Source organism: Artemia franciscana, chromosome 17, assembly GCF_032884065.1.
Source record: "Artemia franciscana chromosome 17, ASM3288406v1, whole genome shotgun sequence".
NCBI classification, from domain to species: domain Eukaryota; kingdom Metazoa; phylum Arthropoda; class Branchiopoda; order Anostraca; family Artemiidae; genus Artemia; species Artemia franciscana.
In genome coordinates, this window is record NC_088879.1 from 11274810 (window position 1) to 11299632 (window position 24823).

Here is a 24823-nt window from a genome sequence, read left to right on the forward strand (position 1 = left end):
GCTACGAGTGGGCTGGAAGTTGCAATTATAAATGATCAAAGAGGGAGAAAGGGTGAAACTTTGAACAGAGTAGGGCTGTACGCCCTTGTATACTTCACGCAATCAGGATTTGATTGGCTTTTAAGATAGCTTGACGCCCTGGGCATTTTTTTAAACATAACTATTTTGGTTAGAATTCACTTTCTTGCCTAAGGCGTGATATATACTTTCAGAACTGTGAGACTGTACTACTTCTAATATGAGAAACTGCAAGTCTAAGACCCAAATAATTTTAGTTCGTAAATGTTCCTGGGAGAGGGGAGGGTGGATTGTACTGTATTTTGGATATTAAATTAAACTGTTTGATTTGTAGTCTTGCTAATGAATGGTTCTAATTTTAGAGAAGACTCAAACAAACTTACAACAGATTTATTTTCAAAAATGTCTACAAAAAGTGGACGGAACTGATTCTATTTCTTGTGAAGCAAACACTAAGGTTGATTTTAATTTGTAGCATTGCAAATCTGTTTCTATCCATCTATGAAAAGGTTCCTGATTTAAGATCCAAGCAATCTATATTGCTATGTCCAGTGATTGTGTTTAAGCAGCGACATCTATAACTCTAATCACGTGATACAAGCAATGAATAGATCATGCGACATCATGTGTGGGCGCGGCTCAAAAAACCCTGAAACAAAAAGAAAATAAAACCTTGAAACCTGAAAAACTCTAGCGAATGAATTATTGATCTGAGCAGATTGATGTGAAATCAGGTTACAGTTAAAGTGTCCAAAAGCCCGAGCGAGATAAGGTGGACAAAAAAAAACCTTTGACGGCGGTGTGGTAGTCGGCTTTTTGGGCACTGAGAGGTATAAACAACTTCGGGGTAAAATACCTCTTTTTGTGACCTTTTCAATTTAGGGGAAAATTGTTGCTAAAACTTCCTTCACTTACAGTTATTATTTTCTATTTCTTGAAAAAAGACTGTAATTTATCCTCTCTTCTGAACTGAAACGTAAGTTTAAAAAAAATTACTTCTATTTGTTTAAAATTTCTATTTGTTTGATATTAAGAGTAGATTTCAGTTTAACTGCATCATAGCCTCTTCTCCCACTTATGCCTGTATACAGTCCTAGGTTGGACAATAGAAGCTTGCTCATCTCGTTGGTTTACATTATTGTGTGTGCTTATTTATGTTTAACTGTGCCAATTTGAAAAATAACACAGCAAACTTTAGCATATAGCCTAAAGCTATATCAAAAGAAAGGGTTGGGCTGGAGGTTGGATGAAGAGTTAGGGGGGGGGGGTAGGATGAAGTTAATCTGAAATTTACTTCACAAAATCTACAATCAAATAAAAATTTTGTAAAGCCAAATTGATAAAATGTTAAAAATCTAAAAAAAAAATAGTGGTTAGTCGAGAACAAGAAATATTATACGTCGAATCTTAAAATTACAATCAAAAGCAGCTCACAGGAAGTGTGAAGAAACATGACAATACATTAAATATATCACAGTAAATATCACAATACCTATTCACAATAAGCCAACGCATAGCAAATGTTTTCACTGGCTGGCTATTCCAACATCTTGACCCTCTGTTCCCATCTTGACCCGCTATTCCAGCATTCCCATCTTGACCAGCTATTCCAACAAGAGAGAACCTCAACTGCTTTCCAAGTTCCACCACATAGTTGCTATTCTCCATGAACTTTCTAAGCTTCGAAAATTTTCTGAAAAAAAATGTAAGTAATATGGACAGAAAAGGCCATCTAAAAACTTTGTTTTGAAAAATTATACTCCCTGGGGGATTTCACATTCGTTCTTCTTTAAAATAGTTGAAATGTAAGTTATTATTGAGTTTTCTGTATGAACTAAAATGGTCAATGAAGTTAAACCGTTGGTAAGGTCCAATACAATAAAAAAAAGGAGTATAGAAGTGTATAAGAGTTGGTATAGGCTCAGAACAAAAAAGGCAAGGTAATAAATTTATATATATATATATATATATATATATATATATATATATATATATATATATATATATATATATATATATATATATATATATAAATATACCGTTTGTTTTTTTTTTGTTACAAACAATATATAAAAAAAAGACTAAAATGAAAAAAAGTGAACAAAACCGTAAACTGGGTGAACAAAAAGGATGAAAAAAATTTTTAATTAATTAATATTATAATTAATATAATTAATTTATAATTAATATAATTAAATTGATAATTAATTTATAATTATTATAAGTACATTAAACAAGTACAATTCTGTAGGTTTTCATGAATTTTCTAAGCTTTCAAAATTTCTTTAAAAAATAGATAAAAGATCACATCCCATGATTGCACTTGTGGAATGCCTGGAATTAGACTCAAACATAATTTCAGGAGGGAACTGACAGCCCTTTGAAGTAATCAGAAATTCTACTTCCTGCAAAAAAACCACTTACACAAGATTTTATCGTTGGTAGAGATCATTTTTCAAGATCAAATCATTTCTCGAGCATAGCCATCATTGGGTATAGTATGAATAGACCAACGTACGATAGTGCCTTATTTCCCAAAGTAAATCTAATTTCAATAAGAGCTGATGAAGATTTTAAATTTAAGAGTGATTCAGAATACTTTTTCAAAATTAAAAACGTCTAATTTATTTCTAGTAGAATTTGGGAGAATTGCGGAGTTTCAGGAAAGCACAATATTACGAACCGTACTATTGACGATAACTTTTTAGGTATAGTCTAAAAGTTATTTTTCCAAAAGGTGTTTTTCTAAATAATCACTCAAGTTTCACTAAAGGCAAAAATCAATCAGGAGTTCCAGTTAGCTAGCATTGGAAAGGAAAGGGGGGATGAAAAGGAGAATAAAATTCTAATCAAGATATAAAATGGATTTTTCGGTATAGACAACTGTTTAGGTATAATGTGTTTTTCTCAAAGTTTTTCCAAAAGTGTTTTTCTAAATAATCACTTAAGTTCCTCTAAAGGCAAAAATGAGTCAGGAGTTCCGATTAGCTAGCACTGTAATGGGGGGGGGGAACGAAAAGGGCAAAAAATTCTAATCAAGACATAAAATGGATTTTTCTATATATTGGGGGGGGGGGGGGTGGATTTCGTTTTTTTTTTATTAGAGTGCCTAAAAAAGTATTTTCCAGATCTAGAGAGTGTACAGTAAAATCTAGGGAAGAAGGGAGGCAAATTTGCCACCCTCTCAATTGGTTTCCTAAAATTAGTGTGTATTATGTGCTTTGTACCAAGTATATTTTACGCGAATTTGGAATGGAGATCTGAAAAGTGCAAAAAATATGGAGTCTTGTAAACTTGAATCGGAAAATTAGGGAAAAAATCAAACTCTTTTGGGTCTTTAGGCACTCAATACCTAAACATATGTTGGCATAGGCAAAAGATTCGAAAGAGGAGGATGAGGTCAAAAACAACTATATTCTTCACATCAGGCATACGTTGCGTAAATATAAAATTATCTTTTATTATTTAGAAAATTTAAATCACGTAACTTACTTGCTAACTATTTGTTTAACTTACCTATGCACTCTCGGCCAGTTAACAATACCAGGTCGGATAATATCATACAACTGAAAGTTAACTAGTCTTGTGTAAAGCCAGTTCACATGTGGGCTAACTCCCATTGAGTTCATCCAATTTCTATAGGCTAAAAAAGAATTAGGAAATGTATTTTAAAATTAAAGCAGTAAGAATGCCTAGTCAATGATTCTGTTTCATTAATAAATGATTCAGACACACCATCATAAAAGAAGGTACACAATCTCTTATCGAAAGTTACCAAACAGATATAAACAATTTCATACAGTAGTTTTCCTGACTTGAGCTTGTGTCGTAAATAAATCATGTAAGGGCCTTACAGATGGCTCCTTCCTTAGTCAAGATTCAAACTCGCCACTCTGTGAAGTTACACAATCTCTTATCAGAAGTTACCTAAGGGAGATACGCAATAACAAACAGCAGTTTACCTGACTGGTGTTTGTGTTTAAACCTTTTTGTGTTCCTTGTTTGTGTTTATATCAAAATATAGACGACATAGCATAGTCTGTATACGGTGCCTGTGAACGAGCAAATTATCGCTTTAGTGGGACCAAAGAGGGGATGGAGATGCAAGAAGGAAAAATTAACGTCACGACTAGCATATGCGATAAATAATTGAACTAACACCAATAAGATTGATTCATTGACTTTTCAGGTCCTAAAATAGGCTTAATAGCATGCTTAGTCAGGTCTATAAGTAAAAACCACAATTATTTTGTTGGGTAGCCCAGAAATCGTAAGTTGGCTAATTCTGATTTCTAGAAGTTCTAGATTTCTATTTGTCTTCTTAAGGCAGTTTGACCTTTACTTCCATAAGTCGGTTATCATTTGTCAAAAATAAGCTTAATTCAAAGAACAGTACCAAAATCGGAATAAAATGCACAATAAGAAAACTGAAATGAAGCGAAAATCGAAACGATATGGTCAAAATAAGCCAACCAATAATTTTTTTTTCCTCTCCTTACTCTTTCTTTCCTATCTTGCAAGAATATCCTGCAAGCTCCCATGTAGAGGTACGGAGGGATTGCCTTTCCCTATGTGAAAGTCCCAAACGATACAAGGGAAAATTATGACCTACAAAAGGTTTTTATTAGTTTTTACCCACCTCAGTCAATGGCGTTAATTCACAAAAATTAGAAGTAGGAAGGGGAGCGACATGTATTTATTTCGATAGAAAGGGAGATAACCCTCCTCCCCCCAACTGAAACCACTGCCAATGACATATATGGTATATATACGCCAATGGTATTCACAAAATAGTGTTTTCTAAAATCAAGGGGGTGGAAAGAGAAATAGAAAGATAAATGGGGCATTTACCCCACCCGCAACTAATACCACAAACCACAGGGGAGTAATAATGATCTCCCTCCCCGAGCTTCATGCTTGTGTACAAATACTCGTAAACATCAATAGAAGAATAACAGATTGGTAGCTTCTACCCTATCCCCTTATACACTTTACGAAAAATAATGATTCGCTGATCTTAAGTTGGGAATACCTTAGATTTTTTACCTCGTCTTTTTTTTCTTTTTTCTTTTTTTTTGCAAGCCAAACTGGTTTTGCAAACATATCCAAATCAAACAAATAAACAGGTTTTAATGTGTTGTTTCAGTATTGTCATTGACTATTAAAAAACAGATAACTAATTGTAAGACACTAAACTATGCAAGTGTTCGACATGGTTTATTTGGTTTAAAGCTAACATTCATTGTTAGACCTGTATGGTTTATGAATGGCATAAGCCATTATTGACTTTTTCATCGTGATATTTCAAGCAATATCATTACGGTAACTATTACAGCGCAGTGTGGAGCTAGCAGGGGAAGTCCTCGTCAGAATACGAACTGGAGATTCTACTATAAGATTTGTAATAGAACAGATAAATTTTCCAATAAACAAAATGGTATGAAGGATTTAGGTTCTATACATTACAGGTAGGGCAAGTATATTTCTATCTTTCTTTTTCTATATGTATCAAAAAGTAGAATATGACACCCAAAAGTGCTTTTTGCGTTTTTTCCATTTTTTTTTAATGAAAATGACAAATAAGGGTCTTGTCCAATGAAAAATCTCCACGGGCAAATTTTGCATGGAAAATTCCCCCGCTCACGTGGAAATTCTCCTTTACCACTCCCCAATTGGAACGATTTCCCCCAAAATTAAAATAGTGAACGTATTTTCAATTTGAAAGTGTTTAAAAAACAAAGTTAGAATTATTAACTTACCCGTTGGGTACTGTTTGATAAAGAAAATCCCGAAAATCTGAACAATTCAATCAGCATTGCCGCAGAAGCTTTACATTCATTAAAACTTGCCAAATGGAAGGGAAAAAATTACACATAGAAATTGAAACTTACCTTCCCCTTTGTTTAAAAGTAAACGAGATGTAGAAAAATTACACAATATTTTTATTTCTTGTGCCAATCAGGGTATGGGGGGTATACATTACCGGAAGGGGAGGAGTACACTGAGTATCGTTTTTATGTCAAAAATTCCTTTCAGAAAGCGAAGATCCGATGTTAAGACTGATAACAATAGAAAAAGAGTGTGGGTTGGTTCCGCTTTGTCGTGCACACAAAATGTCTAAATTGCGAGAAAAAAAAAAACATATATTGATTGAATTCACGTTATCCTACTTACGGCAGACATTTCTTACAACATGCTGATGCAGAGATGAATATACCACAAAAAGCACTGGTGTTGCATGAAATATGACTGATGTCAGTAATAATCCTTAGTATATTTTTGTCAATTCTTTTTTTTGAGCTGATTAAAATAAATATTTAGAACAACAAAAATAGCGAGAAGTCAGGGTATCAAACAGTTTGTGGTAACGAACTGTAGTAAGGAGCGACCCGGCTCAATAGTAAACGAAACTGTAAAAACCGGAATTTCGATACTAAAAGATATATCAAAAGAATTGTATTTTTATGCTGATTTGAAATATATAAGTTTCATCCAATTTAGTCTTTGTCATCAAAAGTTACTAGCCTGAGAAAATTTGCCTTATTTTGGGAAATAGGGGGAAACACCCCCTAAAAACCCTCGTGAAATCTTAACGAAAATCACACCATCGCATTCAGCGTATCAGAGAACCCTATAGAAAAAATTTCAAGGTCCAATCTACAAAAATGTGGGATTTCGTATTTTTTGCCAGAAGACAAATCACGGGTGCGTGTTTATTTGTTTGTTTGTCTGTTTTTTTTTGTTTTTTTTTGTTTTTTTTTTCCCAGGGGTCATCGTATCGACCGATTGTCCTAGAGTGTTGCAAGTGGGCTCATTTTAACGGAAATGAAAAGTGCTAGTGCCCTTTTTAAGTGACCAAAAAAATTGGAGGGCACCTAGGCCCCCTCCCACACTCATTTTTTCCCCAAAGTCAACGGATCAAAATTTTGAGATAGCCATTTTGTTCCGAATAGTCGAAAACCATAATAACTATGTCTTTGGGGATGACTTATCCCCCCCCCCCCACAGAGTCCCTGGGGGAGGGGCAGCAAGTTACAAACTTTGACCGATGTTTACATACAGTAATGGTTATTGGGAAGTGTACCGACGTTTTCAGGGGGATTTTTTTGGTTTGGGTGTGGGGTTGAGAGAAGGGGGTTATGTGGGAGGATCTTTCCTTGGAGGAATATTTTATGGGGGAAGAGAAATTCAATGAAAAGGGCGTTTTAGTAATTTTTTAATTACTTAAATTTTTAGTAATTTCAACTATTTATTCTATGGCCTTTCTGATTCAGCGGTCATTCTTAAAGAATTGGGACAAAACTTAAGATTTAGTGTGAAGAGGGAGGTATTAACGAGGGGACAAACCCCCTCGTATATATAATCAAAAATATAAGAATATAAAAGTTTATTACGTAATTTAATTATTAAGTTATGTATATTTTTTACCGATAAAAAAGTTCGTTAAAAATTAAAAGTTCTAGTTGCCTTTTTAAGTAACCGACAAAATGGAGGACAACAAGGCCTCCTTTTCCACCCCTTATTTCTCAAAATCGGCTGATCAAAACTAAGAGAAAGCTATTTAGCCAAAAAAAGAATTAATATGCAAATTTCATTTTAATAATTTATGTACGGAGAGCCAAAATCAAACATGCATTAATTCAAAAACATTCAGAAATTAAATAAAAAAACCAGTTTTTTTAACTGAAAGTAAGGAGTGACATTAAAACTTAAAACGAACAGAAATTAATCCGTATATGAAATGGGTTATTCTCTCCGCAATCCCTCGCTCTTTACGCTAAAGTTTGACTCTTTGTCACAATTCTACTTCTTAAAACAATTAAAAACAATTAACTACAAGTAATGAGCGACGTTAAAACTTAAAACAAACATAAATTATTCCGTATATGAAAGGGGTTGTCCACTCGTAAACACCTGGCTCTTTACGCTGAAGTTTTTATTGTTTTAAGAAGTAGGGTTTTGACAAAGAGTCAAACCTTAGCTTAAAGAGCGGGACTTTGAAGGGGGGGACAGCCCCTTTCATATACGGAGTAATGATCAGAAATAAAGAATTTGAAATAATGAACAAGAGGGGTTGCCCCCTTCTCAGTATATCATTATTTAAGCCAATGTTTGACTTTTTGTTCCAATTATTTAAGAATGACTTTTGACACACAAGGACCTTTTAATTAGGATAATAAGCTTTTTAAAAATTCACAACACTTTAGCGTAAATTGCGAGGTACCGAGGAGGGGGCAACCCACTCATATACGTAATAACAACCAAAAGAAAAATCCGAGAGAAATTTTGGTTTCGGTTATAAATGAACTATACTGGGTCCACGAGGGAAAGAATGTTTATAAATGTTTACAAATTAAGCATGTTGACTTTCATGCCGTAGAAAATACTCATTCGACTCAGCCCTAAGCAATGATGCTACCCTTATTGATTTATCACTATTTTAATGTGATTTATTATATTGCCTAAACTAGGGAATCATTAAATCAGCGCATAAATCACTAGACTATTTAAGAAAATCACAAATTTTTTGATTTTTTCCGCCGAGAGGCAGCTCGGCCACTTGCCAAAAATAAAGGCGGATTTTTCAAAATCCACCCGCAATTGGCGTTCTGAGATAGTGTAGTTACATGTTGATGGGAAAAAAATGTTTACAAACTAAGCATACTGACTTTCGCTGAGTCATTCGACTCAGCTCCAAGCAGGAACGCCACCCCTATTGATTTATCACTATTTCTAGTGATTTTTCTATATTGGCTAAACTAGAAAATCACTAAATCAGCGCATAATTCATCAGATTATTGAATAAAATTCATTACAGCCAACAAAATATCACCACATTTTGTGATTTTTCTCGCCGGGTGGCAACTCTGGCTCCAAATCCGCAACACAACAGGCCTAGTCATGACAGCGGAAAAAACATAAACTTACCTTCAGTTTATTTCAGTGGGAGGGAGAATTTTTCCGTTGTGCAGTGAGCCGGATTTTCCAGAATTAAAAACAAACATCAGAAATTACATGATTTTTTTTCCAATTTGTAAAGCTGAAAGCAAAAAGGGTCATATAAATTTAAAACAAACATAAATCATTACGTAAATGCAGAAATTATACCTTCATCGACATCACAATCTTTTCACTAATGTTTGAATTGTATCCCGTTTCATTAATAACGACTTCCAAAACACAAGGGTCACTTAGTTAGAACATTAAAAAGTTCTTTATAACTAGTAAATAGCAATTCATCGGGAAGAGGGAGGTGTTTAGAAGTATTTACTGGTGTTTTAGAGGTTTTGGAAGAGTGAAATGTTTAGGAGAGGGGGAAACACCCTTCATATACCAGAAAAGGATAAAGCTGTGGAATTTGTCCCTATTGTTTACACGTACTATTCGTTATTGAAATGGTGACAGAATTTATAGCTAAAGACAGACCACTCAACATCGCAGTGAAAGATCATCGGTTTCAGCACGTTCTTTGATTGTAGTAAAAAAAAAAAAAAAAAAAAAAAAAAAAAAAAAAAAAAAAAAAAAAAAAAAATTATGATATTGAATTTTAACATAAAATAATACAAAAAAAAATATGAATAAATAGTTATATTTTATTCTTAATGTGGATGGCGATGGCGGAGTATTTCATTTCTTTTTACCGCGGCAGCAGTAACATTACTTGCAAAAAAATTGACCCCCCCCCAAAAAAATAATATACAAATTTCGTTTTAATTACTTAGGTGCGGAGAGCCAAGATCAAACTATGCATTAATTAAAAACTTTCAGAAATTAAATAAAAAAACAAGTTTTTTTAAATGAAAGTAAGGAACGACATTAAAACTTAAAACGAACAGAAATTACTCAGTATATGAAAGGGGCTTTTCCTCCTCAACGCCCCGCTCTTTACGTTAAAGTTTTTTATTGTTTTAAAAAGAAGAGTTGAGAAAGAGTCAAACTTTAGCGTAAAGAGCGGGGCGTTGAGTAGGAAAAGCCCCTTTCATATACGGAGTAATTTCTGTTCGTTTTAAGTTTTAATGTCGCTCCTTACTTTCATTTAAAAAAATGTTTTTTTTTTTTATTTAATTATATATAGAGGCAGTTCTTCATCTATGGGTTAGTATGTGAATCAGAATGTAAGGAATAGAACGTTATCAGCGCTAATTATAGGACGTTTTAAAGGCCAATGAACCTTTGGGGGATCAGTAAAATGTACTATTGTATTTGTATTTCATGAAGAATAAATATTATCTTAGACCTTTCAATGAGATAATTTACAGAGAAGAGAATTTGGAGCTATATTGGTGTTTCAATTATATATTGGAAGTAAAAATTAAAAGGACTAAATGATTCCTGGAGCAGATTCCTCCTCCCCCTACCAACTTCCATGACCGAACTTCAACTGATTTGGTCTATATAGCTATAAGTACGAATAATATTATAAAAACACTAAGTCTATTTTCTTTTCCATTTAGGAAATTACATTCACTCTATATCCACCTTCTTATTCTTAAAATGATTCCATTTCTGTCCTTTTGCTAGATGTAGAGGGTGTATTCATATCCACTTTTAAAAATTTTAAAACAAGAAAATCTCATCTTGAACTGATAAATTTTAAGAGGTAAAAGAACGTTACATATCAGGACAACAAATTTGATTTGAGCAAAAGTGGCGAAACAAGAAGTATAGTCCATTTTTGTAATTTACCATTAACTAGGCTCACCTATTTACTTGATGATAAGGCTCAAAGGCGATATATTTGCATAAATATTAATGTGAAACATATTAAGAAGTGCAATGGACCACTGTTTTTCGCGTTTTTTTTTATATATTAAAAATGATCTTGGAATTATTAAAAAGAAATCTATGTGCTCAAAGTAAAGAGAAAAGTTGTAAATGTTCAGTTTCTTCGTATTTACCAGTTCTTCATCCATTGATACACTGTAAAACCGGTTTCTTCGTTAGCTTACCGTAGAAAAACAAAGACAAGTGACGGAATAGATGGGACGAATATAATTTGGGCTATATATTTGCAGATTAAAGTGGGGTAAAATATTGTGTTCTGTGAATTTAGAAAACAATTCTTACTTCATAATATGCAGAATAATTGTAACTAACAAAATTTGCATGCAAATCCGGTATACTTTACATCCCTCCATAATTATATTTTCGTGAAATTTCCGTAGAATTACTCAGAGATACAGGTCCTGCTTAAATGAAGAATTGGTCATAGGCGCTATAACATAAAAATACCAGAAAATTTAATGGAGAAGGTGCTGTTATTTTTTTGTAAATTATTTCTCCCCTGTTATATAGTGTAATCCAGAAATCGATATAAATGCAACTTACCAAGTAATGGGGGCGCTTTCTGCCTAATGTTTGCTTCACAAGAACTCAAATCAGACTAGTTCATTATAAGTCTGAACAAAAAGAAAAAAAGCTCTTCCATTCAAACTCGTTTAACCTTGGTTTTCACAGATTCATCCTTTTATTTCATGCTTTAATCTTCACAGCGATCTACTTGATGCAAAAGAATCTGTCTATAAAGTTTTGTAATGCTGTTACTATGTTAACTAAATACATTTAAATTGTCACGATTTTAAACTAAGTAGATTTATATTTTCTGACCATGCAAGCATGTGTTGGGTAGGCTATAATGTTTTGTTTTTTTTTTGTTTAGCGAAAACAAAAAATGACTCCTGAAACGCAAGGTCTTTATAATTAGAATAACAAGTTGTTTTAAAAGTTTTTAACAAAAAGTTTAGCGTAAAGAACTAGGTATTGAGGAGGAGGTGACTCCCTTTTATACGTAAGGATTGATGCTGTTGATAGGGGAAATTGCTATGAAAACATTTCTTACTTAATGTAAAATATTTTGACTGCAGTTCCACTATATTCTAGCCTTGATAGCCAAAATTATACATTCCTTTACATTTTACCATGAGTCACTTTTGTTACAACCCTGTACCCGTAAATTGAATGAACAGTAACGAAATCAAGAAAAATTTATCCTAATTTATTTGAAGACGACTTGTTTTTTGTTTGGCTCTGGGTGGTTGGCCGAAAAAGGCAATCTCCCACAATCTGTCATCCTTTATACACAAAACTAATCATAGCCATCTTTAAAATTTGGCTTTTTCTCATTTTAACTTTAGAAAGCCGAATTGAACTCTATTTTGATCAGATTACTATTTGAGACACGGTCAGTCAAAGGAGTGTTTTAAACAGTTCGTGCAATACCAGTAACATCATTCCTATGCTCCGTAGAATGTAACATTTATCTTGCCTGCTAGTCTTGTATTTATAATAAAATAATCAACAAGGTTAGCTGTCTTACAATCATTTGAATAACATGTTAACTTATGGGCTATTTTATGACTAAACACAACATTGCTTATAGCTAGATTCTTATAGCTGAAAAAATACATTAGTCTATAAGCGTTACGGCTTTCTCTTCTAACACAAAATTTGGTGGACTTCTACCAACCTTGTCATTAAGATCCCCTAATGAACGTAGCTTAGCATGTATGTTAAAGTTCATGTACTATATCACTTTTTCAGGGATTAGAAAAAAGACCTTGCGACCCTGATGTGCTTATTTTTTTCTCAAGCACTGTCATCAGTGAAGTTAATCTTATTACCTTTCTTAATAGGGCGTTTTAACATTCCTGACACGGACTAAGAATAGTTACATCAGCTAATACACTATCTAAAACACTAAGAATTAAATGCGAGTAACTTTATTAAGTTTGAATTTAGTGAAACTGAAAACACTGTAGATCTATAGGGTATAATTTTTTAAAGTACCAAGGACATCCAAATGAAATTTTGCTCGCCACTCTGGCTTTTACAATTTTTTATGAATTTATTTTGACTGTTATGCACATAATAAAGATTATTATATTTTCCTGAATTCTTTTCTGAAATCTTTTCTGAATTTTTTGAATCTTTTCTGAATTTTTGAATTCTAATCCAGCTGCTTCTAAACTTTGGTGCTCTGCCATATTTGCTTTCAAGTCTTCGGGCTGAAAAGGAACATGGGTGTGGCGGCCCTCCAATTATTTCTGATTCTTGCTCATGGAACTAGAACTTACTATTTTTATTCGAATTAAACCCCATCATAAAATCTGAGACCAGTGGTTTTATGCAAGTCATCCCTAGACTACGTTTATTACAAGGGCCCCTGCAATGACTTCTTCAACAACAAAAGAGAGAATAATGAGGACTTTTTTCCCGAAGACAGTGAACCAATAAAACCTATTTGAATATTTCAGCCCTATATCTAAGGGCCGTCTTCAGCAAAGAAAAAATAAAAACAATAAAACACACAATAAAAGTTCTCAGTTAAAAATCCATTTTTTTAAAATAGCCTTGGCATCATTACTTCTTAACGAAAATTTCAGCCAAGACTGTCTGATAAAAGCTAACATTTTACAAAATAAAAAGGTTCATTCATTTCACTAACTGTATTTATTAAAAATTGGAATGATTTCTTATTGCGATATTTGCCTTCTCTGCAGCTAATCTGATAGTTCTTTTGGGATTGGAATAAATAGAACTAGAAATAAATAGAACTAAATAGGAAAAAAGAAAGAAACCAAAAAGGAAATAAAATAAAAAAGAATCAATAGAAGATAAAAAAGAAATAAATAAATAAATCATTATGCCGTCCATAAAATGATTATTTGTTTTCTAAAAAAAAAAAAATACAAAAATTGTAATAGATAGGATGTGCTTGTCGTCTATACAAAAATCGCTTTAAGCAACTTTGTTTGGAGTTTGGTAATACAAAGCTATAAATCAAGGAAATTTTAAAAACTTCTTAGTTTGCTAGGCTCTTTGGATTGTACAAAGCCTCTTCATTAATTTTCTAACCCGAATATTATCTGCAATGACTTCTTCAACAACAAAAGAGAGAATAATGAGGGCTTTTTTCCCCAAGACAGTGAACCAACAAAACCTATTTGAATATTTCGGCCCTATATCTAAGGGCCGTCTTCAGCAAAGAAAAAATAAAAACAATAAAACACACAATAAAAGTTCTCAGTTAAAAATCCATTTTTTTAAAATAGCCTTGGCATCATTACTTCCTAACGAAAAGTTAAGCCAAGACTTTCTGATAAAAGCTAACATTTTACAAAATAAAAAGGTTCATTCATTTCACTAACTGTATTTATTAAAAATTGGAATGATTTCTTATTGCGATATTTGCCTTCTCTGCAGCTAATCTGATAGTTCTTTTGGGATTGGAATAAATAGAACTAGAAATAAATAGAACTAAACAGGAAAAAAGAAAGAAATCAAAAAGGAAATAAAATAAAAAAGGAATCAACAGAAGATAAAAAAGAAATATATAAATAAATCGTTATGCCGTCCATAAAATGAGTATTTGTTTTCTAAAAAAAAAACTACTAAAATTGTAATAGATGGGATGTGCTTGTCGTCTATACAAAAATCGCTTTAAGTAACTTTGTTTGGAGTTTGGTAATACAAAGCTATAAATCAAGGAAATTTTAAAAACTTCTTAGTTTGCTAGGCTCTTTGGATTGTACAAAGCCTCTTCATTAATTTTCTAACCCGAATATTATCTGCAATGACCTCTTCAACAACAAAAGAGGGAATAATGAGGACTTTTTTCCCCAAGACAGTGAACCAACAAAACCTATTTGAATATTTCGGCCCTATATCTAAGGGCCGTCTTCAGCACAGAAAAAATAAAAACAATAAAACGCACAATAAAAGTTCTCAGTTAAAAATCTATTTTTTTTAAAATAGCCTTGGCATCATTACTTCTTAACGAAAAGTTCAGCCAAGACTGTCTGATAAAAGCTAACATTTTACAAAATAAAAAGGTTCATTCATTTCACTAACTGTATTTATTAAAAACTAGCTGTTAGGGAGGCGCTTCGCGCCCCCCCAAGCCACCCCGCGTGCGTAAGTCGTTACGCACCATTGTAGTTGTGTCCCTGTATCCCACCTGTGAATATATATATATATATATATATATATATATATATATATATATATATATATATATATATATATATATATACTTGCGAATATACAACATTCTTCGCTGTCCCATTGTCTGTGCATATAAATAGATTGTCAGGTTTACCGACTCTTGAACATGCAATATATAATTGTCCATGGGAAAACAATCCGTATTCAGATCTATACCTCATGATTCTAATGATTGCTCTTGAGCTTTGTTGATGGTGATTGCTAATCGACCATTCCCTGTGTCGCCGTCGTCATTTATATATCCCCCTGTTCCCCCAGCGTCCCTGTTGTAGTTGTGTCCCTGTGTCCCGGTCGTCATTTATATTCCCTGTGTCCCGGTCGTCATTTGTGTCCCGGTGTCCCAGTCTGTAATTTCTCTTTGAGTGTCCCGGTAGTCATTTATATTCATTGTGTCCCGGTGTCCCGGTCGTCATTTGTGTCCCGGTGTCCCGGTCTGTATATACATTCGTTTTTGAATTGGTCTTTTTTTAGTTTTTAGTTTTTTACCTTTTTTTAGTTTTTTTAGTTATACCTCATGATTCTAATGATTGCCCTTGAGCTTTGTTGATGGTGATTGCTAATCGAACATTCCCTGTGTCCCCGTCATTATTTATATATCCTCCTGTGCCCCCCCCCCGCTGTAGTTGTGTCCCTGTGTCCCGGTCGTCATTTATATTCCCTGTGTCCCGGTCGTCATTTGTGTCCCGGTGTCCCGGTCTGTATATACATTCGTTTTTGAATTGGTATATGATGAAATAAATTTTTGTGTTTTTCCCCTTTTTTCTTTTTAGCTTTTTTGGTTTTTGCTTTTTTTTTGGTTTTTTCAGTTTTTCTCTTTTTTCTTTTTAGTTTTTTTTTGTAGTTTTTACCTTTTTAGTTTTTTTTTATTTTTAAATAAAAAGGAGGTTAGGAGGATCACCCACCAAATTGTTGTTTCATTTCACTCATTTGCTAAAGTGCATAACGTACATACATGTATTGAACATTATTTATGACATAATATGTTGTTGAAGCAAATAAACCTAGACTATCTAAAAATTACTCATTAATTGTGAAAATTAGTGTGTTTGAAATTTTCTTTTCTGTTATTTTGGAAGGTGACTATAAAAAAGTGAAATTCCCTTGGGTAACACATTTTTCCAAAAATACACACCCGCCCAAAATTTCGCACTCCTTGTCTGTTTCCTAGCCTGCTCCTGCCTTGTCTTCCGGTTGCTGATTTACCTCCAAATACAAAAAAAAAATTTGTCCCCTATATTAGGGAAAAAACAAACAAAACATCCTGCTAGTTTTCGCTTGTTATGAATTGGTACACGCGCTGTACACTCCTTGATTTTTCAGTTTTTTTCCTTTTTTTATTTTTTAGCTTTTTTAGTTTTTTATTAGTTTTTAGTTTTTTTCTTTTTAGTTTTTTTTGTAGTTTTTACCTTTTTTTTAGTTTTTTTTATTTTTTTTTACTTATGTCCTGGTCGTCATTTATACTCCCTGTGTCCCGGTCGTCATTTGTGTCCCGGTGCTTTGTTGATGGTGATTGCTAATCGAACATTCCTTGTGTCCCGGTCGCTTTCTCTTTGAGTGTCCCGGTCGTCATTTATATTCCCTATGTCCCGGTGTCCCGGTCGTCATTTGTGTCCCGATGTCCCGGTCTGTAATTTCGTCAGTCGAAAACATGACGTCAGTCGACACACAAACATGACGTCACTCGACACACACACACACACACACACACACACAAACAGACAACTTATTTATATATATATATAGATTGGAATGATTTCTTATTGCGATATTTGCCTTCTCTGCAGCTCATCTGATAGGTCTTTTGGGATTGGGCTTGTTTTTGTTCGTTCCTATTTTTGTTTTATTTTGAATTAGATTATTTTCTATAATTAATTTTGTGTACATAGGGTTGAGTGTGTATTCACCCAAGTCTCTATTTAGGGATGTATTATTATTTAAGTTTCGTTTGATTTCGATTGCCTCGCGGACAGTTCGTTTGATTCCTAGGTCATTGCTAATTAGAATTATTTCGTCAAATAGAACATAATGGTTTGGATTTTCAAAAATATGATTACTTAAAGCTGAATCGAAAGATACGGAGTTATTTTTAGATTTTAATGCTTTTTCAATACTTTCTTTGTGTTGCTGTAATCTTGTTCCTAAAGTTTGGTGGGTTCGACCAATGTAATAATTTCCACAACTACATGGTATTTGATACACCCCTCTTAGACGAGTAATTGGGGTTTTATCCTTACCAGAATTGACAAGGTTCATTATACTTAAATTGCTTGTGAATACAACACGTAAATTGTTCTTTAAACAAACTTTTTTCAGTTTTGAAGCAATTTCCAGAATATAAGGTAGGTAAATCGTGCTTGTGGGTTTATTCGAATCATTTACTGGTGTGGGATTTAAGGCTTCAGAAGAATGCATCTTTAATCTTTGAGCAATAACAGTATTTATGAGAGAAATTGGGTACCCGTTGCCAAAAAGTATGTCTGTAATAAAATTTAATTCTTTTTTAACATACGGCTCTGAACATATATTAAGTACTCTATCCACAAGAGATATTACCACCCCTGTTTTAACCTGTGGAGGATGGTTAGATTTGAAGTGAAGGTATCTATTATTATGCATAGGTTTTCTGTAAACCGTAAAATCAAGTTTATTCACACTGCGTATTATCAATACATCTAAAATGTATTGCTTCGATGTACTATTCAGTTAATACGTATATTAACCCAAGCACCTAAACAAAAATATAAATAAACAACAATTTCTTAAATGAATCAAACAATAAGCTCATTTAATTTTCCTTCTTTTCTTCATGTGATTCAACAATGGCTTGAATATGCTCAACTTCAACTTCGCCGGGGTTTTCACCTGAGGACCAGAACGAGTTACCGTAGTTTTTTTTTTTTTTTAAATCAGTACAATAAGTTCGTTTCATCTTCCTTTTTTTTTCTTTTTTTACTGAAAGTACAATAAATTCATTTTATCTTCTTCTTTTTTTTTAATTCAGTACAATATATTTATTTCATCTCCCTTCTTTTCTATGTGTGATTCAACAATGGTTTTTTTTTATATGCTCAAATTCAACTTCGCCAGAGGTTTCACCTGACGACCAGAACGAATTGCCATCACGCTTCTTCCGTGTTTAATCCGCTCTGCCTGAGCCGGATCCGTGGCCTCCGCCTCTTTGTCTGTGACACCTTGCTTTGGTGTCGGAGACTCCGCTGTAGGGGGGTCCGTGGTCTCCGGGGAATCAGCTAAGGGATCGGAAACGTGCTTGGATGGCCAGATGCTCACTGGTCCGGTGCGGTCCTCGAAGAATTGAGAGGTTTCGACTTGGCAACTAGCACCATCATGCAGGTCAGTCACCGTCGGGTCTTGTCTTGATTTAATGTGTATTCTGTTGCGGCGGAACGTTCCTGCTTGCTATGGGTAAAGTTTGAATGACTGAGTGAACCAGAATTTCCATGTCCACTGCAACTCAATGTCTGTATCCGCAAGGTGCAGGTGGGATAGGGTGTCCGCTACAGGGATTGTCTTTCCAGGTTTGTATCTAAGCTTGATATGATATGGCTGATTAGCCAAATCATTCGCTTCAGCCTTGGAGGTGCCCTTTGTATAGATTTCCCAAAGATCGACTCAAGAGGCTTGTGGTCCGTGGTCACGCAGATCGTTCTTCCGAACAGATACTGGTGAAATCTTTCGCAAGCAAAGGTTATGGCGAGCATCTCTTTTTCCATTTGGGAGTAAGACTGCTCCGTCTCACTTAGAGAGCGAGATGCAAAAGCGATGGCTGCTCCGTCTGTTGATAGCTGGGCGCCCAGACCATGCTGGGAAGCATCTGTGATCACCTCTATCTCCTTGGCCTCTGGATAAAAGTAGGAGTGGTTTTTGAAGATTGCATTCTGAATCCCTCTCTTGGCCTCCTCGTGGCTTGTATTCCATTCGAACTTCTGATGTTTGGACAGGTCTCTGAGGGGTTTGTTCAGCGTAGCCAGGTTGGGGATGTATCTAGACAAGTCTTTGTACATTCCTAATAATGTCTGTAGTTCTTCCTGGTTTCGGGGGTGCGGGCATGTTTTCTAACGCCTGAGTTTTCTCTGGGTCTGGGGCGATGCCGCTCGTTGTCAGTCTGTGTCCGAAGTAGGTGATGGAAGTAATGTCGAAAACACATTTTTCTTTGTTAAGTCACACTCCTGTGTCTCTTGCGGCTTGGAGTACTGCCCTCAGCTTGGCGTCATGTTCAGCGTTACTACGACCATTGCTTGCTATGAGTACAGTTTGAAGGACTGAGTGAACCAGAATTTCCATGTCCACTGTGACTCAATGTCTGTATCCACAAGGTGCAGACGGGATAGGGTGTCCACTACAGGGATTGTCTTTCCAGGTTTGTATCTATGCTTGATATCATATGGCTGAATAGCCAACATCCTTCGCTGCAGCCTTGGAGGTGCCCTTTGTATAAATTTCCCAAAGATCAACTCAAGAGGCTTTTGGTCTGTAAAGACCACAAAGCAGAAGAAGTTGTTTTATCATTAAAAGTTTAAATAAATTGTAAGTTCAATTTTATCCATGAAAGTTCTACCCAGAGTAAAGAAATATGAAAACCAAACTATTTTTAAATAATCCCCTATCTTGCTGATTGTTTAGTTACTTGAAGCCCTTCAAAATGAAGTTTTTCCTAATGAGCACTTCAGAAGTCAATTTGAATACTCGTACTTCTTCAGTAGATTCTAGCGTCAAAAGCTTTAAATTAAAAAAATAAAAATAAATAAACTTCGAGCTAAGAATCAAACAGTTCGTGGTAACGAACTGTAGTAAGGAGCGACCCGGCTCAATAGTATCCAAAACTCTAAAAATTAAATTTTGATATCAATAGCTACATCAAAAGAATTGCATTTTAATGCTGATTTTAAATATATAAGTTTCATCAAGTTTAGTCTTACCCATCAAAAGTTACGAGCCTGAGAAAATTTGCCTTATTTAAGAAAATAGGGGGGAACACCCCCTAAAAGTCATAGAATCTTAACGAAAATCACACCATCAGATTCAGCGTATCAGAGAACCCTTCTGTAGAAATTTCAAGCTCCTATCTACAAAAACGTGGAATTTTGTATTTTTTGCCAAAAGACAAATCACGGGTGCGTGTTTATTTGTTTTTTTGTTTTTTTTTCTTTTCCCCAGGGGTCATCGTATCGACCAAGTGGTCCTAGAATGTTGCAAGAGGGCTCATTCTAATGGAAAAGAAAAGTTCTAGTGCCCTTTTAAAGTGACCAAAAAAATTGGAGGGCATCTAGGCCCCCTCCCACGCTCATTTTTTCCCAAAGTCAACGGATCAAAATTTTGAGATAGCCATTTTGTTCAACATAGTCGAAAACCATAATAAATATGTCTTCGGGTATGACTTACTCCCCCACAATCCCTGGGGGAGGGGCTGCAAGTTGCAAGCTTTGACCAGTGTTTACATATAGTAATGGTTATTGGGAAGTGTACAGACGTTTTCAGGGGGATTTTATTTTGTTTGGGGGTGGGGCTGAGGGGAAGGGGCTATGTTGGAGGATCTTTCCTTGGAGGAATCTGTCATGGGGGAAGAAAAATTCAATGAAAAGGGCGCAGGATTTTCTAGCATTACTACAAGAAAACAATGAAAAATAAACATGAAAACGTTTTTCAAATGAAAGGAAGGAGTAGCATTTAAACTTAAAACGAACAGAGATTATTACGCATATAAGGGGTTCTAAAAATACTTTAGCATAAAGAGCGAGGTATTTAGGAGGAGATATATACCTCGCTCTTTATGCTAAAGTATTTTTAGTAATTTCAACTATTTATTCTACGGCCTTTCTGATTCAGGGGTCATTCTTAAAGAATTGGGACAAAACTTACGATTTAGTGTAAAGAGCGAGGTATTAACGTGGGTACAAACCCTCTCGTATACATAATAAAAATATAAGATTATGAAAGTTTGTTACGTAAGTTAATTCTTAAGTTACGTATATTTTTTACTAATAAAAACGTTCCTTAAAAATTAAAAGTTCTAGTTGCCTTTTCAAGTAACCGAAAAATTGGAGGGCAACTAGGCCTCCTTCTCCACCCCTTATTTCTTAAAATCGTCTGATCAAAAGTACGAGAAAGCCATTTAGCCAAAAAAAGAATTAATATACAAATTTCATTTTAATAATTTATGTGCGGAGAGCCAAAACCAAACATGCATTAATTCAAAAACGTTCAGGAATTAAATAAAAAAAACTAATTTTTTTTAGCTGAAAGTAAGGAGCGATATTAAAACTTAAAACGAACAGAAATTACTCGCTAAAGTTTGACTCTTTCAAACTTTGAAAGAAATAATCCTATAACTACACTGTAACTAAACGGAAAGCAGATCGTCTTCGGTTGGAGTAAGAGGATGTCATAAAGAAAGATTTAAGGGAAATAGGAACTTCCTGGGAGGGTGTAAAGAGGGAGGCCTTGAATAGATTGGAATAGGGAAGGAGCGTGCGTAGTTTTTTGGGCGTCAGGTGGCTTGGTGCTGTTGTGAGTCGTTAGTAGTAATTGTAGCAACTATCCCCTCATTTTTTTTATAGTGACCTTTTCAGTAGTTATAAGTTCTGGTCGTTGCTTAGTCTTACCAAGATATCAGATCATAATAAATTGGATAGAATGCTTTGATTGGTTGATTTGAGATTGAAAAATTTAACTAAGATGATTGATTGAAAAATTCATCAAATTGTTTTTTGTTTTTTTTTCACAAAGAGAGATAACAGCAAAACTGCAACCGACCTATAGAATATCGCTTGCCCGAGCGTTCAATCCAATGTGATAAATACGTTTGTTTAAGTAACAAACTCAAGCAAATTAATGAAAATTAATGCCACGTCTTTGTTACCCCCCAGACGAAAATAAACATTTGACTTACTTAATAACAAGGCATCATGTAAATTTTTAGAATCATTATCAAGTGATTTCCTGTTTTTACAACCTCTTATAGTTTACAGCAGATGGTGCTGATTTAACTTAATCAGGTAAATGACATATTATGATTTTCAAACAGTTCGTGGTAACGAGCTGTTCGTGTTCGTGTTCGTGTAAGGAGCGACCCGGCTCAATAGTAACCGAAACTCTTAAAAACGGGACTTCTATAACAATACTTACGTCAAAAGAATTGCATTTTAATGCTGGTTTTAAATATATACCTTTTATTAAGTTTAGAGCTACCCATCAATAGTTACGAGCCTGAGAAAATTCGCCTTATTTTATAAAGTAGGGGGATGTACCCCTTAAAGGTCATAGAGTCTTAACAAAAATCACACCATCAGATTCAGGTATCAGAGATCCCTACAGTAGAAGTTTCAGGCTCCTAGCAACAGCAAGAGCTAAGAGCTCATATGGCACTTGTGACGAGGCAAGAAGAGTTAAGAGCCAGGAGTTCATATGGTATGAGCTCTAACAAAATTCTGAGAATCAATAGATTGATTTGAAAGGAATATCAGAGGCTTGATGTGATCATTATCAAGTGATTTCCTATGTTTACACCCTCTTATAGTTGACGACAGATGGTGCTGATCTTACTTAGAGTCAAGTAAATGCACATTATGATATTATCCTAAAAGGGCGAGTTAAAGAGAATAAGAAACTCGTAAAAGTTTGGCAACCGGCAGATTGACATGTGAAGATGAGATTCAAAACTATTAGCGCCACTGACAGTGTAACATCTGGCAACTTATTGAAGAAAAGTAGGAAATTTAAAAAAAAATTGGATGACTGATATTATCACTCTACAATCCAACGGGAGCAGCTGAAAGTTTTGTTTCGATTATTAGTCAGTATTCTTTGTTATTAATAATAACTTTAGATCAGAATCAAGTTTGCACAAATTAGTCCTAGGGTTGACTAAGGAAAATCTTGGCTAATTGACTTCAAGCTTGTAGACCTAAGGGGAACAAACTTTTTTTCTCTATTTATATCATTATTTTACTTAAAAGCATTCGATACCTCAAACATCATTTTTTGAGCCTCAACGTCGGCTTACTCTCCCAAAGGCAAGGGGTTCATAAGCGAATTCTCATTAAACCTTCTTGAGAATTTGTGATTTGATGTATTTATATCATTGATTTTGTTATGTAGTTTATATCATCGCATTTTATTTATATGTCTTTTAAATTTTATGTCTTTCAAATATATTTATTATTTATATCATCGCTTTGATTACCAAGCAATGTCTGATGTTCATTAAAAGATATATTTTGTTGTTTAAATTATTTGGATTTTTTTAAGTTTCATTTTGGTCCTTGAGTTCCAAAACGTTCATAGGGTACACCAACTTCAATCAGTCAAAATCTTTAAAAATTGGACGTTGCATTAACAAATGCAGCAAATAATTGCTTCCAGTTACATATTTAGTGCAATTAATTGATAATTATAGTGAAACACAATGAAACTTCTTGATTACATAACAAAGAATTCAATGTTAAGGTTTATTAAGGAAAATGTTCAATCAGTCAAAATCTTTAAAAATTTGACTTTACATTAACAAATGTAACGAAGAATTGGTTTCAGTTACATATTTGGTGCAGTTAATTGATAATTATAGCGAAACACAAAAAAATATTCTCGCCTCGACTTAGCCATTGGATGAATTCTCGCTAGATTTGTATGACATTATTTTATGGCTTATTTAATTTTTCCTTTTTTTGGATTTTACCATATTCTTTTTGAATTATGTGTCCAGTTTTTTTTTTAACAATCAATAATAAAAAGAACGATTGAACTGTGTCAAAATGAACATAATTTATTGAACATATTGAACATAATTGAACATATTGAACATAATTGAACATATTGAACATAATTGAACATATTGAGCATAATTGAACATAATTGACGAACGATTTCTCTTAAGATTTGAAGTTACGAATTCATGAAACTGATTTTAGAGCTGCGACAAAGATTTGAATTTATTTATTATTTTTTTTTATTTGTTTATTTAACATTGTTAATGGTATCCCGTTTTATATTATCCTCATTTTGCGTTTCATAACAATTTATAGGGTGGAGTTGGGGAAGCAGCTAGCGAAAGCAGTCGAGCCAGAATTGCAAGACAACAACCCGGTGCTAACTCACGACGCGTCTACGAACAGTCTGACAAAACTTCATTAAAGAGCACTATTGATGCCTGGTATAATTTAGTGTCGTACTATTTGGCACATCTTTTATTTGTGTTCATTTTTAATTCGAGTTTTATGTTGACTCGCAAATGTGATTCTTTTAAATTTTTTGTGCTGTGATATACATAATTGTTGTGTTTGACCAAAGTTAAAGGTATATAAAAAATTTTAATATAAGAAATATTAACGATCATATTTCCTTTTTTTCTTTTTTTTTTTGTACAAGCTTTATCTTTGAGTTGAAGAGACGCACTAGATGGTAACTTTACACAGTTCTATAAATTCTTTTTATAAAGTGTGTACGGTGCTCCTTAATCTTTTATTGGGGGGGGGGGTAGATTTAACGCAGTTTTTGCGTTATTTTTTTTCATAGTTGGTAATATAAATATTTAAGGGCTTTTTTCTGCAATGTTCTCGACCATCTTTCAACTGAAATAAGCTATAGTGTCTTAACACTTAAGCAGACATAGATACATTTCCTTAATACAATTTGTAGCAAAGTCGGTGTCTTTGTTGCAAAATTTGTAACATAGAAAAGTAACAAAATCTATGGCAACTTTGGGCTAACGTTGGAGTCGATCTACCAAGACCAGTGAAAATGAACCATATAGCACCATAAGCGTGAAGGTATACTAAAGACAACGGAT

At 34.0% G+C, this 24823-nt stretch overlaps 1 protein-coding gene and 1 long non-coding RNA gene across 2 annotated transcripts; one reads left to right on the plus strand and one right to left on the minus strand.

Moving 5' to 3' along the window:
• Positions 1-392: 392 nt before the first annotated feature.
• Positions 393-11517, minus strand: LOC136037843 (plastin-1-like). The gene is made up of 5 exons (XM_065720687.1): positions 11347-11517; positions 8947-9058; positions 3535-3661; positions 1511-1711; positions 393-667 (listed from the first exon to the last, which is right to left on the minus strand). The coding sequence occupies exons 3-5, from the start codon at positions 3645-3647 to the stop codon at positions 658-660; spliced, it is 324 nt and encodes a 107-aa protein (XP_065576759.1). The 5' UTR covers positions 3648-3661; positions 8947-9058; positions 11347-11517; the 3' UTR covers positions 393-657.
• LOC136037844 (uncharacterized) lies at positions 5175-24371 on the plus strand. The gene is made up of 2 exons (XR_010620054.1): positions 5175-5486; positions 24060-24371. It is a non-coding gene; the product is annotated as an uncharacterized LOC136037844 (long non-coding RNA).
• The last annotated feature ends 452 nt before the right edge of the window (positions 24372-24823 follow it).